Below are 17374 nucleotides of genomic sequence, written 5' to 3'. Positions count from 1 at the left end.
ACTCACCACTGACCCCTGGTTCTTGACTCCCCTACTTTGGGTAAAAGACTCTGTGCATTTACCCTGTCTATTCTCCTCATGTTCTTATATACCTCTATAAGATCACACCTCATCTGCCTGGCTAGTCTGCCCAACCTCTCCCTACAGCTCAGGCCCTAAATCCTGGCAATATCCTCATAAATCACTTCTGCACTATTTCCAACTTAACAACATCTTTCCTATAGCAGGGTGATCAAAACTGAAAATAATACTCCAAATGTAACCTTTATACTCAATACCCTGACTGATTTAGGCCAATGTACCAAAAGCCTTCTTGACCATCCTATCTAACTGTGGTGCCACTTTCAAAGAACTATGTACCTGTACTCCTAGATCCTTCTGCTCTACAACACTCCCCAGGGCCTTGCCTTTCACTGTGAAAGTCCAGCTCTGATTTGACTTCCCAAAATGAAACACCTTGCATTTATTTGTATTAAATTCCAATAACAATTCCTCAGTCCATTTTGCTAAACCGATCAAGATATTGCTGTAATTATTAATAACCACTTTCTCAATCTACCATACCATCCATTTTAGTGTCATCTGCAAACTTACTAATTATGCCTACATTCTCATCCAAATCATTGATTGACAATAACAAATCTCTGAACTCCAATCTCTGAACCAGACAATTAGTCACAGGAAGTTATAAGAAACTACGAAATACTCAGCAGGTTAGGCAGCATCCTGGAGAGAGCAAAGATAACTTTCCGAGTCACTGATCTATCATTCAGGATGCCAACCTTAGTACAATGTGCATTGTGAGGTTTTGATATGTTTCCCTCCCTGTTTTAAATGCCAAGAGTGAAAATTTATAATTCTTGAAAATCACAAGAGCCAAGACTGCAGACTCGACAGGTCACAAGATTATACAAGGTCACTGTGATTATACCAAACTCAAGATCGACCCTGAATGATATTTGAACCGCAAGCTATCATTCCTCCAATTAGCCGTGTGTGAGTATACCCTACCCTGCCTGTAGTGATCTACATTTTTTTGACAACGTTTGTGCTTGTCTTGGGTTTAGGAAAATATGGTCTTATTCAGGATATAAGTGCTTATGCAAACGCAGGTCACCACATTAAAACTTCCACAGAAATATAAATGTACATACAGTGCACTCAGAAAGTATTGAGACCCCTTCACTTTTTCCACATTTTGCTACGTTACAGCATATTTTAAAATGGATTAAAAAAAATAATTATCACAAAAATCTACACACAATACCCCATAATAGAAAAAGGAAAACAGGTGTTTAGAAATTTTTGCAAAGTAATTAAAAATAAATAACTGAAATATCACATTTACATAAGTGTTCAGACCCTTTACTCAGTGCTTTGTTGAGGCACCTTTGGCAGTGATTACAGCCTCAAGTCTTCTTGGGTATGACACTACAAGCTTGGCACACCTGTATTTGGGTAATTTCTCCCATTCTTCTCTGTAGATCCTCTCAAGCTCTATCAGGTTGGATGGGGAGTGTCAATGCACAACTATTTTCAGATCTCTCCAGAGATGTTCGATCGGGTTCAAGTCTGGCTGGGCCACTCAAGGACATTCACAGACTTGTCACAAAGCCACTCCTGCATTGTCTTAGCTATGTGCTTATGGTCATTGTCCTGTTGGAAGGTGAACCTCCGCCCCAGTCTGAGGTCCAGAACACTCTGAAGCAGGTTTTCATCAAGGATCTCTCTGTACTGTGCTCCGTTCATCTTTCCCTCGATCCTGATTAGTCTTCCAGTTTTCTGGCGCTGAAAAACATCCCCACAGCATGATGCTGCCACCACCATGCTTCACCGTAGGTCTGGGATTGGCCAGGTGATGAGCGGTGTCACTTGGCATTCAGGCCAAAGAGTTCAATCTTGGTTTCATCAGACCAGAGAATCTTGTTCCTCATGGTCTGAGAGTCCTTTAGTTGTCTTGTGGCAAACTCCAAGCGGGCTTTCAGGTGCCTTTTACTGAGAAGTGGTTTCCGTCTGGCCACTCTACCATAAAGGCCTGATTGGTGTAGTGCTGCAGATACAATTGTCCTTCAGGAAGGTTCTCCCATCCTCACAGGGGAACTCTGGAGCTCTGTCAGAGCGACCATCAGGTTCTCGGTCACTTCCCTGACCAAGGCTCTTCTCCCCCGATTGCTCCGTTTGGCTGGGCGGCCAACTCTATGAAGAGTCTTGGTGATTCCAAATTTCTTCCATTTAAGAATGACGGAGGCCACTGTGCTCTTCGGGACCTGCAATGCTGCAGAAATTGTTTTATACCCTTCCCCAGATCTATGTCTCGACACAATCCTGTTTCGGAGGTCTACGCACAATTCCTTTGTCTTCATGGGTTGGTTTTTGCTCTGACATGCACTGTCAACTGTGGGACCTTATATAGACAGGTGTGTGCCTTTCCAAATCATGTCCAATCAATTTAATTTACCACTGGTGGACTCCAAACAAGTTGTAGAAACATCTCAAGGATAATCAATGGAAACAGGATGAACATAAGCTCAATTTTGAGAGTCATAGCAAAGGGTCTGAATACTTATGTAAATGTGATATTTCAGTTATTTCTTTTTAATTACACCTGTTTTTGCTTTTTTATGGGGTATTGTGTGTAGATTGATAATTTTAAAATGAATTTAATCCATTTTAAAATAAGGCTATAACATAGCAAAATGTGGAAAAAATGTTAAGGGGTCTGAATACTTTCTGAATGCATTGTACAACACAACAGGATGTCTCTTTTTAGGAGTGATTTTGACAAGAACCTGGGCACATGGAAACATTCCCTTTGAAGCACCATCTAGTGTAATAATTCTTTGCCTAGTCGGTTGTTAATGTTTGTGAATGTATCTATAATGTGTCACAATCTACCTGCAATCTATTTTTTCTTCTTCCCTAGTTGATTACAACTTGAAAATGTTTGCCCCACGATCAGCAATATCTGTGGTCATGTTTGTCTGCGGGGTTGGAATAGGATTTCTTGGCTGCAATGTCCTGATTAATGCAATTAATACAAAAGTAATGGGGCACAGACGTGTGTTCTTCAATGTTCCAAATGGAATCGTAGATGATTCTGACCACCACCTACACCAACATCTTCAAGGAGCGATGAAATTTAACCTCGCACAACATAAAGGTGCCTTTTTTATATGGCAATGTGGTTACGAAAGCTCTTTTGTTCCATCATGATGCATGATGGTGAATTATAAAGTTGTTGATAGTCTCAGGTAACAATATAAATGGAGTAATTCAATATTTGTTTTACTGAAACACATGGCTTGCCCCCACAGAAACTGTTAAAACATGATTGCATTTCCCTTGTGAGTACTTTTTAAAAATAGAGAAATAGTGCGGAAACAGGCCATTCGGACCACCGACTCTGCGCCAACCAGCGATCCACGCACACTAACGGTATCCCACACACACTGGGGACAATTTACAATTATACCAAGCCAATTAACTTACAAACCAGTATGCCTTCAGAGTGTGGGAGGAAACCAGAACTCCCAGAGATAATCCACGCAGGTCACGGGGAGAAGTTATAACCTCCGTACTGACAGCACCTGTAGTCAGGATCAAATCTGGGTCTCTAACGTTGCAAGGCAGCCACTCTACCATTGCACCACCCTGCTGCCCTAAAATTTAAGCTTTACTAATTCTGGAATCAAAGCTAAAGCCCAGGGATTTGAAACAGTTTTAATTCAAGCTAAATTAAACTTTTCATTTTCTCTTGCAAAATAATAGAATATGTGGGCTCCATCTCTTGCATCTGAAGTTTTAGGAGACCTCTGTCAATATACATTTAAATTGATAAGGGGGGGGGGGGTGGCATCAATCAGTATTATAGTTTCTATTATAAGTAAGGATTTCTTGTTCAAATAAAGAACGTGAATAGTATTTTATACTATAAATACTGAATCTGAATACTGAGGTTTGAAGAAGGATCCTGATCTGAAATGTCACCAAACCATATCCTCCAGAGAAGCTTGAAGTTATGAGACGGGAATTGGCTAGGATAGACTGGAAATTATACTTAAAGGGTTGACAGTGGAGATGCAATGGCAAAGATTTAAAGACCATATGGATGAACTCCAGAAATTGTTCATCCCTGTCTGGCGAAAAAATAAAACTGGGAAGTCGGCTCAACAGTGGCTGACGAGGGAAGTGAAGGATAATGTTAAATCCAAGGAAGAGGCATATAAGTTGTCCAGAAGCGGGTAACCAGAGGACTGGGAGAAATTCAAAACTCAACAGAGGAGGACAAAGGGGTTACTTAAGAAGGGAAAAAAGAGCACAAAAGAAAGCTTGCGGGGAATATAACAACTGACTGTAAAAGTTTCATTAGGTATATAAAAAGGAAAAGATTAGTGAAGCCGAATGCTGGTCCCTTACAGTCAGAGACAGGTGAATTTATAATGGTAAACAAAGAAATGGCAGACCAGTTAAACGGATACTTTGGTTCTGTCTTCACGAAGGAAGTGAAAAAAAATCCCGGAAATACTAGGGGACCGATTATCTAATGGGAGGGAGGAACTGGAGGGAATCCACATTTATCAGAAAATGGTGTTAGGTAAACTGTTGGGACTGAAGGCAGATAATTCCCTAAGGCCAGATGGTCTGATTCCCAGAGTACACAAGGAGGTGGCCCTAGAAATCGTGGATGCATTGGTGATCATTTTCCATTGTTTATAAGTTCATAAGTTCAAAAGTGATAGGAGCAGAATTAGGCCACTCAGCCCATCACGTCTACTCCGCCATTTAATCATGACTGGTCTATCCCTCCCTTCAAACACCATTCTCCTGCCTTCACCCCATAGTCTCTGACCCTGTACTATTCAAAAATCTATATATCTCAACTGTGAAAATATCCATTGACTTGGCCTCCACAGCCTTCTGTGGCAAAGAATTCCACAGATTCACCACCCTCTGACTAAAAAAATTCCTCCTCATCTCCTTCCTAAAAGAATGTCCTTTAATTCTGAGGCTATGACCTCTAATCTTAGATTCTCCCAATAGTGGAAACATATTACATTTGGAATATTTTGGAGGACCAAGAACCAAGAACCAAGAACATCCTCTCTGCATCCACTCTATCCAAGCCTTTCAAGCCTTTCACTATTCTATATGTTACTGTATGAGATTAGGGTGCAAAATCAGCGCACATGGTATTGGGGGCGGGTATTGACGTGAATAGAGAACTGGTTAGCAGACAGGAAGCAAAGAGTAGGAATTAACAGGTCCTTTTCAGAATGGAAGGCAGTGACTAGTGAGGTTTCGCAAGGCTCAGTGCTGGGATCCCAGTTGTTCACAATATTTATTAATGATTTAGATGAGAGAATTAAATGTAACATCTCTAAGTTTGCAGATGACACAAAGCTGAGTGGCAATGTGAGATACGAGGAGGATGCTATGAGGCTGCAGGATAACTTGGATAGGTTGGGTAAGTGGGCCGAAGCATGGCAGATGCAGTATAATGTGGATAAATCCACTTTGGTGGCAAGAACAGGAAGGCAGATTATTATCTGAATGGTGTCAGATTAGGAGAAAGGGAGGTGCAACAAGACCTGGGGGTGTGCTTGTACATCAGTCACTGAAAGTAAGCATGCAGATACTGCAGGCAGTGAAGAAAGCTAATGGCATGTTGGCCTTCATTGCGAGAGGATTTGAATTTAGGAGCAAGGAGGTCCTACTGCAGTTGTACAGGGCCCTGGTGAGACCGCAACTGGAGTATTGTGTGCAATTTTTGTCTCCTAATTTGAGGAAGGACATTATTGCTATTGAGGGAGTGCAGCGTGGGTTCCAAGGTTAATTCCCGGGATGGCGGGACTGACATATGATGAAAGAATGGGTCAACTGAGCTTGTATTCGCTGGAATTTAGAAGGATTAGAGGGCATTTTATAGAAACATATAAAATTCTTAGTGGATTGGACAGGGTAGATGTAGGAAAAATGTTCCCGATGTTGGGAGAACTAGGGGTCACAGTTTAAGAATAAGGGTAAGCCATTTTGGACTGAGATGAGGAATAACTTTTTCATCCAGAGTGTTGTGAATCAGGCCAATTCACTGGATGTTTTCAAGGGAGAATTAGATTTAGCTCTTAGGGCTAAGGGAATCAAGGGATATGGGGAAAAAGCCAGAACGGGGTACTGATTTTGGATGATCAACCATGATCATATTGAATGGTGGTGCTGGCTCGAAGGGCTGAATGGCCTTCTTCGGCACCTATATTCTATGTTTCTATGTTTCTAAGCTGCCTGACCCGCTGAGTTACTCCAGCACTTTATGTTTTTTTTGTCATTATTATATAGTTCACTCATTTTTTCCCCTCTGCTGATCTTCAGGGATAATGTAGTTATGTACTAACATAACTACATTATGTTAGTAAGTAATCTATCCAACTCCAGATATAACTACAGATGCTGGTTTTCCTGCAAAAATCGGCACAAAACCCTTGGGTCTCGACCCAACAGCACCCATTCCTTCTCTCCAGAGATGCAGCCTGTCCTGCTGAGTGACACCCACATTTTGTGTCTTTTTCCAGATATTACTAGCAGATCTTCTAGCTAACTTGAGTTTCCAGCTTTAATTTCTTGCAATAAATTCCTTCAACTTGATTTTTTCACAAAATTCACTGCTTCAAGTTCTTTAATTTTTCTTTACTCTCTATTTCGGGTTTATTTCCTCCCTTTGGAGTAAAGAGTTATTATTTAGAAATAGTAAATTACTCACAGAAAGTATTAATTTATTTTGCGATATAAATAAATAAATCAAAACAAATTTTGTATTCAAAATTTCATTTAAAGTTAAGTTTTGAAAAAAATTGGGACATTGTAACAAACGTCTAGAAGATATCTTTTTCTAAATAATTAAGAGTTCAGTCATGTCAAGGTAATTGATTGTATTGGTACCACCTACAGTTACATTGATGTTACAGATATTATCTAACAGAATAGAGTCATAGAGTTATAGAGTGATACAGCATGGAAACTGGCCCATTGGCCCAACTTGCTCACACCGGCCAACAGGTCCCAGCTACATTAGTCCTACCTTCCCTGCCTTTGGCCAGGATCCAATCCTGTCTTATCCATGTACTTGTTTAACTGTTTCTTAAATGTTGGGATAGTCCCTGCCTCAGCCACCTCCTCTGGCAGCTTGTTCCATAAGCCCACCATCCTTTGAACCCTCAATAGAACACAAAGCGCTAGAGTAACTCCGCAGGTCAGGCAGCATCTGTGGAGGAATGGATAAGCAACATTATGGAGTGGGACCTTTCTTCAGAATGATTGTAGTAGTGCGGGAAGAGAGGTGGGGGTGTGACAAAGCCTGGCAAGTGATAGGTGGATACAGGTGAAAGTAGGTTTGGATTGGCAGATGGGTGAAAAAAGGCTAGAGTTGAAAAGAAGGCAAAAGGACGACAAAAGGAAATAGAAATGTTCATAAATTCATATGTTCTAGGAGCAGAATTAGGCCATTTGGCCCGTCAAGTCTACTCTGCTTTCTCCCTCCCATTATAATCCGTCTTAAGAAAGGACCCGACCTGAAACGTTGCCTTTCATGTTCTCCAGAGAGGCTGCTTGACCTGCTGAGTTACTACAGCACTTGGTGTTTTATACTAAATATTATATCTGTATGTTTGCATGTTAAATAATGCTACATTCCTACAGTTAGCAATTGATCCTTGTTTTTGAATGGCTTTAATTGAAAGTTACCTCTAAAATATAAAATTGTAAAAATTGTAAATACAGGATGTACTTTCCAATAGACATTTCTCTATATGTAACCACAATTCTGAATAATGATCCTGTCCTGAACTGTTGCCTGTCCATTCAAGATTCAAGATTCAAGATAGCTTTATTTGTCATCCAATATTGGACGAAATTCAGTCACCCACAGTCCAACAATAAAAGCATTAAATAGGCATTAAAATTACACAACCCCAAAAACACACAAAAAAAGAAACATCCATCAAAGAAACATCCCACAGTGAGTCTCCTCCAGTCCTCTCCTCACTGTGATGGAAGGCCACAATGTCTTTCCCATCTCCTACTGTCCTCTCCCGCGGTCAGGTTGTTGTGGTTGCAGGCCGCGCCGGACGGTCCACAGCGGGCCAAGCCCAAGGTGAGTCCCAGCCGCTCCCGCAGCCTCCGAAGACGGCCGGCTCCGCTGATGATAAGTCCGCTGCCTGACATGCTTACTTTTATTCCAGCATTTTGTGTTTCAATCTATTTACAATCTTTTCATTCAAGTAAAATAACTAATTATTCCCTAACGGAGAGTCGAGGGTGACAATGTTAAAAACACCGACTCATAAGCACCGTAGATAGAAGTTCAATTCTTGATTGAGCTGTTACAAGCATACCTCTGACTCCACTGTGTCCCAGGTTATTTCTCTTTCCCAAGTCCTATGACCCATTGGAATCATGCTTCATTTTGAATAAGTGGATGGATTCTATTCGGAATGAATTGTTACTTTGTGTCACAAAATAACTATTTCTGAAAGTGGAAGGATGGGTGAACTGCAGTTACTTTACAATCTGTGCATTTACAGCACTTGTGTTTTTCCAAAGTAACCTCTTTAGGCTGTTCCTCATTAATATTTTGCCATTGCTTTCAAAAGAAATCCATGAATCTTCTCCCTCCAGATGAAAACAGAAACCTTGCTGATGATCTGTATAAGAGAGTGCGGATCCTTTGCTGGGTGATGACTGGGCCCCAGAATCTGGAAAAAAAGACCAAACATGTCAAAGCCACCTGGGCTAAAAAATGTAACGTTGTGCTTTTCGTGAGTTCTAAAGAAAACAAAGATTTCCCTACAGTGGGACTGGATGTTAAAGAAGGCAGAAGTCAACTTAATAAGAAAACTATCAAAGCTTTCCAATATGTTTTTGACCATCATTTGAATGAAGCTGATTGGTTCTTGAAAGCAGATGATGACACATACGTTATTGTTGACAACCTGCGATGGCTTTTATCAAAGTACTCCCCAGACCAACCCATATTCTTTGGAAGAAAATTTAAGCCATTTGTTAAGCAAGGATATATGAGTGGTGGAGCTGGATATGTACTTAGCAAAGAAGCAGTGAAAAGATACGTTGATGGCGTCAAGACTGGTAAATGCAGTTATTCCACAGGCGCAGAGGATGTCGCCATTTCGAAGTGTTTGGCGGGTCTTAATGTAGAAGCTGGCGACTCCAGGGACACAAACAAAAGGGAAACCTTTCATCCTCTTTCGCCAAAACATCATTTGATTAAAAAATATATACCACAATCATCCTGGTACCGAAAGTATTGCTTTTATCCCATTACAGAGGTGAGACATTAAAGATGTGAACTTAAAAAGCAACCTATCAATATACATATTTCACATTCTTTTCATATCCTTTTCATATACTTTTCATATACCATTCAAATACATTTTAAACTTTTATCTTTCTCGATCAATTTGGTTTAGTCATAAAAAGATCTCTCAGAACATTTCCCTTTCCCAACTTCCAAATTGACCTCCAAGCCATGCCCACCCATTGCCTCCTATTTAGTTGACTGGAAGAACTTCGCACTGAGCACACAGACGCTTTTTGCTATGTGGCTTTGCATTTGTTCTGGAAACAAACTTGAAAATGTCAATGAATCTATTTTTATTTGTCTATTATATCTTGGGAATTGTGATTTGGAATGTGATTTAAAATCAGATTTCCTGGTCAGCCCTTTTTGCTTGAGGTTATTGACAAAAGGAAATGGTTGACGTCTAAAGTTTCTAAGGGGATAAATAGTGATTAGCAATTTAAATCCTTGGCATACGTTCGAAATGTGCACAGATTATTGAGAGTTGACATCTGCAGGGGGATATTACTTTTGTTTCCTGTACAAGTTAGTGTTTGATGGAAAGGATGCAAGTTTTTCTTTCTTGATCTAAAATACAGACGTTGATCTGGCTGAAATCTGTCAAAATCACGGGGGATATCATTTATCGTAGAAAACAAATTGTCAAAACCAAGCATCAACTAGGCAACCATTTCACCGAACACTTGCACTCAGTCTGTCAAGGGCTGCTGGGTTTCCTAGTTGCTAACCATTTTAACTCTGCCTGCCATTCCCATACTGACCTTTCTGTCCTCAACCTCCTCCATTGCCAGAATGAGGCCACACACAAACTGGATGTACAACACCTCATATTTTACTTGGGTTGTTTATAACCCAACACTATAAAAATTGAATTCGCCAATTTTAGATTTAAAAAATACCTTCCAAAAACCTCCTCTTTTTGCCCCCCTCTCTTCCCTGTACCCATCTGGATGCACACCCCTTTGTCCCATATCCCCCTCCCCTTTCTCCCTGCCACCCCCCCGTCAACTTTATAATTTCTTCTGGCTTCACCATTTACTTCTCTTCTCTCCCAAACTACCTTTTGTCTTCTTTTCATCTCTGGCCTATGTTCACCCATCTGCCAATAAACCTACCTCTCATCTGCATCCACCGACAACTTGCCAGACCTCGCAGCTGTCAGAACTAAATTCCATCCGCCATCACTCCTTCCAGCTTTCCAGCTGATGTATATCCTATTGTAGCCTTTAAAAATCTTCCTCGATATCCACAACACCAGCGGTTTTTCTATCATTGTCATAAAATCATGGAAACATAGTAAATAGGTGCAGGAGGATGCCATCTGGCTCATCGACCCAGTACCGCCATTCATTGTGATCATGGCTGATCATCCACAATCAGTAACCTGTGCCCAACTTCTCCCCATATCCCTTGATTCCACTAGCCCCCAGAGCTCCATCTAACTCTCTCTTAAATTCATCCAGTGATTTGGCCTCCACTGCCCTCTGTGGCAGAGAATTCCACAAATTCACAACTCTCTGGGTAAAAAAGTCCCTTCTCACTTCAGTTTTAAATGGCCTCCCCTTTATTCTAACACTGTGGCCCCTGGTTCTGGACTCGCCCAACATTGGGAAATTTTTTCCTGCATCTAGCTTGTCCAGTCCTTTTATAATTTTATATGTCTCTATAAGATCCCCTCTCATCCTTCTAAACTCCAGTGAATACAAGCCTAGTCTTTTCAATCTTTCCTCATATGACAGTCCCGCCATCCCAGGGATTAATCTCGTGAACCTACGCTGCACGGTCTCAATTACAAGGATGTCCTTCCTCAAATTAGGAGATCAAAACTGTACACAATACTCCAGTTGCGGTCTGACCAGGGCCCAATACAACTGCAGAAGAAACCCTTTACTCCTATACTGAAATCCTCTCATTATGAAGGCCAACATGCCATTAGCTTTCTTCACTGCCTGCTGTACCTGCACGCCAACTTTCAGTGACTGGTGTACAAGAACACCCAGGTCTCGCTGCATTTCCCCCTTACTTAACCTGACACCATTGAGACAATAATCTGCCTCCTTGTTTTTGCCGCCAAAGTGGATAACCTCACATTTATCGACATTATACTGCATCTGCCATGCATCTGCCCACTCACTCAACCTGTCCAGATCACCCTGCAACCTCCTAACATCCTCTTCACAGTTCACACTGCCACCCAGCTTTGTGTCATCTGCAAACTTGCTAGTGTTACTTCTAATTCCTTCATCCAAATCATAAATATATATGGTAAATAGTTGCGGCCCCAACACCGAGTCTTGCGGCACTCCACTCGCCACTGCCTGCCATTCTGAAAAAGACCCGTTTACTCCTACTCTTTGCTTCCTGTCTGCCAACCAATTCTCTATCCATGTCAACACCCTACCCCCAATACCATGTGCTCTAATATTGCTCACCAATCTCCCTTGTGGGACCTTATCAAAGGCTTTCTGAAAGTCTAGATACACTTCATCCATTGGCTCCCCTTCATCCATTTTACTTGTCACGTCCTCGAAAAATTCTAGAAGAATAGTCAAGCATGATTTCCCTTTCATAAATCCATGCTGACTTGGACTTATCCTTTTACTGCTATCCAAATGCACTGTTATTACCTCTTTAATAATTGACTCCAGCATCTTCCCCACCACGGGTCAGGCTAACTGGTCTGTAATTCCCCATTTTCTCTCTTGCTCATTTCTTGTAAAGTGGGATAACATTAGCTATCCTCCAATCAACATGAACTGATCCTGAATCTATTGAACATTGGAAAATGATCACCAATGCGTCCACTATTTCTAGAGCCACCTTCCTGAGTACCCTGGGATGCAGACCATCAGGCCCTGGGGATTTATCAACGTTCAGTCCCATTAGTCTACCCAATACTATTTTTTGCCTAATGCAAATTTCTTTCAGTTCCTCTATCCCCCTAGATCTTCTGTCCTCTAGTACATCTGGGAGATTGTTTGTGTCTTCCTTAGTGAAGACAGATCCAAAGTACCTGTTCAACTCTTCTGCCATTTCCTTGTCACCCATAATAATTTCACCTGTGTCTGCCTTCAAGGGACCCACATTTTTATTTGCTAATCTTTTTCTCTTAACATGTCTAAAGAAGCTTTTACTGTCCTATATATTCTTGGCTAGCTTCTCCTCGTACTTCATCTTTTCAGCCCCTATTGCCCGTTTTGTTACCTTCTGTTGTCCTTTGAAAGTTTCCCAATCCACTGGCTTCCTGCTACTCTTTGCTGTGTTATACATCTTTTCTTTTAGTTTTATTCCATCCCTAACTTCCATTGTCAGCCACGGTTGCCTCCTACTCCCCTTGGAATCTTTCTTCCACTTTGGAATGAAATGATCCTGCATCATTATGCCCAGAAATTCCTGCCGTCATTCCACGGTCATTCCTGCTAGGATCCCTTTCCAGTCAACCATGGCCAGCTCCTCTCTCATGCCTTCATAATCCCCTTTGTTCAACTGCAACACTGACACTTCCGATTTAACCTTCTCCTTCTCAAATTGCAGATTAAAATTCATCATACCTCCTACATCAAATTGTTAAAGTATAATACAAACATCCCAACACCAGTCCTTTAAGTTAACTGGACCTCCCATCAGAAAAGTAACTGATCCCCCCACTCTCTGCCGCCTGTTCCCATCTTATTTTGGTCTCACCCCCCATTCCCCGTAAGGGTAACCATTCAGGCTCACAAGCTTGTAGTTATGTGGCGTATCCACACGGCGCTTTTGAAATTTGCTGTCGTTAAATCACCCGTTACTTCCCTCAATGCAAAATGTCAGCTTGGGCCACCACCAATCTCCTTCCTTACCTCCTAAGAAAGCCTGCGATACATCTCATCATGCTCTAGATTTACCCATCTTTTAAATATCCAAGAACATCTAACTTCTCCTCTTTCCTCGTGTTATCATTCTCTTGAGCATCATCCCTCGCTGGGAACATTTTCTGTATCATATATTTTTCATTCTTTGTATTTGAGGCATATTAATGTAGTTTATCGCTCACATCTGATGGCTCCCTGGTTACTGTCTTCCTCTTAATATACTTTACAATATTATAACCCCGATTCACCCTAATCTTCTCTGCTAATGACATTTCATGATCATTTCAATTGTCTTCCTTATTTTTTATAAGTACTCTCCCATAGTCTCCATATTCCTCAGGGCACTCAACTCTTTTCAGTTGCTTATAGCTGTGCTTTTAAAAAACCTTCAACTCCTCAGTATCCTTCGCCAGCCAGGGTTTGCTAATCTTGTCATTCTTTACCTTTCACCATCATGGGAACATGTTGACCCAGAACATTCATTACCTCTATTTTTTTTTAAACACCCACTTATTGAATGTAATTTTACTTGCACGTAACTGTTCCTCACCTGTTTTCATGAGGTCTTGCCCTGTGTGTTTAAAAATGTTCCTCTCCCAATTTCGGTCCCCAAGTTGCAGACCATCTGTATCCCTCTCCATAACCACCTAGAAACATGCAGAATTATGATCACTGAACCCAAATGCTGAACCACTGAGACTTCCACCACTTGTCCAGCTTCATTCCCCGAGATTAAATCCAGTAAAGCCTTTTGTCCAGTATGACCATCTACTTATTGGCAAAAATACTCTCTGGATGCACTTTACAAACTCCTCTCTATCAAAGCCCTTTGCACGAGGCACTCCCACTCAATATTTGTGTGATTAAAGTTCCTCACAACTATAACCCTATTGCTCTTGCACCTATCTGTTATTTATCAACATATCTGCTCCTCTATTTCATGGTTTGCTTATCCCCCTCCACACACCTCTATCCATCCTCAAGCACTTTCCACTGCAATTGCAGGAAGAACAACTTTCCCTACACAACTTCTCTCACCCCCATTCGGGGATCCTACTCGTCATTCCAGGTGAGGCAGTGGTTTACATGCACCTCCTCCCTTGCACTGGCCCAATATGTCACCTATCCATGTTCTCCAGAGATGCTGCCTGACCCACTAAGTTACTCCAGCACTTTGTGTTCTATGTAAATATGAAGTGTTAGTCACCCAAAATCCATAATTCATAATTCTTAAGGGAATAATGTGGGGGTCGACTGTACTTGGCATGAGACTTGCATAAATTTGGATGTTTCTTTAATGCAGTTTATTTTCTCTTTAGGGGCCTGGATGTTGTTCTGATCTGACAGTGGCATTCCACTATATTGATCCTGTGAACATGTATCTTTTAGAGTACTTGACTTATCATCTCCGACCATATGGCTACAAGTATAGATATTATCCAGAGTCTGCAGCAAAGGAATTGAAGTAGACATAGAATTCTGTGAAACTTCTGTTCAAATCGTTGGAAATGAATGGTCATCAAAAATGTTTTGGAGATTAGCTTTTTGTGCAAATTACACTGGACAACACAGCAACAGAAGTAATGATATGGCATGGTTGGAAACAATCACATATGGATATTAGTGGGATTTTTCTTTCTTTTAGTACCAAATTGAAAAACACGCAATGAAATTTGTATCATGATAAATAAAATTTGTGTGTAGTTCATTCATGACTCCATTGGAACTACGTAGTCTTGTCTACACTGATGTTTAAATGAGGATAAGAAGGGACTTGTTTATTTCTAGATTTTCTGCATTCTTTCAGCAACAGCCCAACAGCATTATATCTGGTCTCATTGATGCTTGTTAGAAATAAAACTATTTAGAGTTGCTGTTTACTATCTTGCTGAAAGATATGCTTATTGGGTACAAACATGATTCGACTTTCCTATAGGCCTTTACTGTATGGATTCACACACTGGACACTTTTTTCCACAAAAATGAATGGAGACCTGTAACTGTTGCAGAATGGCACCACAATCAGGCAGTGCAATACATACTAGGAGAGCAACTTGCTTTAAGAACCATAAAAATATTGTTGCCATTGCATGAGTGGCCCAAGGAGATAAAGAGATCCATGGTATACATGAAACAATTTGATTTGAAGTTTAGGATTAATTATGGGGGCAGATGTAATTTGTGGAATATAAGAATATAAAGGTGAATTTAAGTAAGGGAAGTGTAAATTGGGGAGAGATCTGTAGATATCAGACTGATATCAGCGGACGGGGGAGAAAAAGATAGGATGTAGTAGGAACCAAAATGGCGGCGCTGCCATAGCAGCTGCGGCTTACCTGCGGTCCATTTGTCTTTGTGTTTTGTTGTTTTTATGCGTCTTAATTGTCGATGTGATGTCGTGTTTTTGTGTTTGTGTACTATGTGTAGGTGTGGGGGGGAGGGGGGGAACTGTAAAATTGTAAATATGTGTCCCTTCCGAACGGAGACCCGACCTTTGTTTTCTGGGTCGGGTCTCCGTTCCTGCTGCGGCCTACCATCGGCCCAACTCCTGGACCTGGCGGCCTCCAGGGCTCTGGTTCGCAGAGGCCGCGGATCGGACTTACCATCAGCGGAGCCGGCCGTCTTCGGAGGCTGCGGGAGCGGCTGCGACTCGTCTTAGGCTCGGGCCGCGTGGATGCCGACATCGGGAGCTCCAGCAGCGGCGGCGGCAGCGTGTTCGCCCGCCCAGGGTCGCGGGGCTTGGGTCGCGGACATTTCACCGTCCGGCGCGGCCTACTGGATTTTTCTCTGCTGGGCGGGGGCTTCAATGTCGGGAGCCACGACCGCCCCGACGTGCAGCAACAGCGGCAGCGTGTTCGCCCGCCCCGGATCGCGGGGCTTGGGTCGGCCCGCTGCGGACCGTCCAGCGCGGCCTGCAACCACAACAACCTGACCGCGGGAGAAGACGGCAGGGGAAGGGAAAAGACATTGTGGCCTTCCATCACAGTGAGGAGAGGACTGGAGGAGACTCACTGTGATGGATGTTTCTTTTTTTTGTGTGTTTTTGGGGTTGTGTAATTTGCCTATTTTAATGCTTTATTGTGTAATCTGCCTATTTTAATGCTTTTATTGTTGGACTGTGGGTGACTGAATTTCGTCAAAAAAATCCGGTTTTTTTTGGATGACAAATAAAGCTATCTTGAATCTTGAATCTTGAATCTTGACAGGAAAACTGGTGGGATACCTAGGAAGGGGGAGGGGATAGAGAGGGTAAGCAGGGACTATCCGAAGTTAGGGAAGTCAATGCTAATACCACTGGGTGTAATCTACCCAATCCTAGCGAGGGAAGGCGATCAACCTGAAGTCGTTGTGCACGTGGGCACGAATGACGTCGGGCGGAAGAGGAAGGAGGTGCTACAGCGGGAGTTTAGAGAGTTGGGAAAAACGCTGAGAAGTAGGACGTCGAAGGTAGTTATCTCTGGACTGCTACCGGTACCTCGTGCTGGTGAGGCCAGGAACAGAGAGATAGAGGGTATGAATTTATGGCTGAGGGACTGGTGCAGAGAGCAGGGATTTAGATTTCTGGACCACTGGGATCTCTTCTGGGCTAGGGGTGACTTGTACAAAAGGGACGGGTTGCATCTTAACAGCAGGGGGACAAACATTCTGGCAGGCAGGTTTGCTAGTGTGACACCTGTGGCTTTAAACTAAGTAGTGGGGGGGAGGGGTTAACAAATTGTGAATATGAAGATGAGGTAAAAGGGAATACAGGAGATATTGCAAAAGACTCTCGGAAGAATGGGAACAGAAGTTCTAGAGCGGAAAAGAAATTAAGGGCAGGGCCAATTGTGAACGATGTGAGAGGGGAGGTAAATACAGAAGTTAAAGTGTTGTACTTAAATGCGCGTAGTATAAAAAATAAAGTGGATGAGCTTGAGGCTCAGTTAGTCATGGGCAAGTATGATGTTGTAGGGATCACTGAGACATGGCTACAAGAGGACCAGGGCTGGGAACTGAATATTCAGGGGTACACAACGTATAGAAAAGACAGACAGGTGGGCAGAGGGGGTGGGGTTGCTCTGATGGTAAGGAATGATATTCATTCCCTTGCAAGGGGTGACATAGAATCAGGAGATGTTGAATCAGTATGGATAGAAATGAGAAATTGTAAGGGTAA

At 42.1% G+C, this 17374-nt stretch overlaps 1 protein-coding gene across 1 annotated transcript; it reads left to right on the top strand.

Annotated features, from left to right (window-relative positions):
- Positions 1–930: 930 nt before the first annotated feature.
- On the top strand, positions 931–14687 carry LOC144610355 (glycoprotein-N-acetylgalactosamine 3-beta-galactosyltransferase 1-like). The gene is made up of 4 exons (XM_078428982.1): positions 931–996; positions 2924–3160; positions 8668–9335; positions 14538–14687. Exons 2-4 carry the CDS (start codon positions 2941–2943, stop codon positions 14685–14687), a joined length of 1038 nt encoding a protein of 345 aa, XP_078285108.1. The 5' UTR covers positions 931–996; positions 2924–2940.
- Positions 14688–17374: the final 2687 nt, after the last annotated feature.

This window comes from Rhinoraja longicauda, chromosome 2, assembly GCF_053455715.1.
Source record: "Rhinoraja longicauda isolate Sanriku21f chromosome 2, sRhiLon1.1, whole genome shotgun sequence".
NCBI lineage: Eukaryota > Metazoa > Chordata > Chondrichthyes > Rajiformes > Arhynchobatidae > Rhinoraja > Rhinoraja longicauda.
Note: the sequence above shows the minus strand (reverse complement) of the source record. Positions and strands in the feature narration are given on the sequence as shown.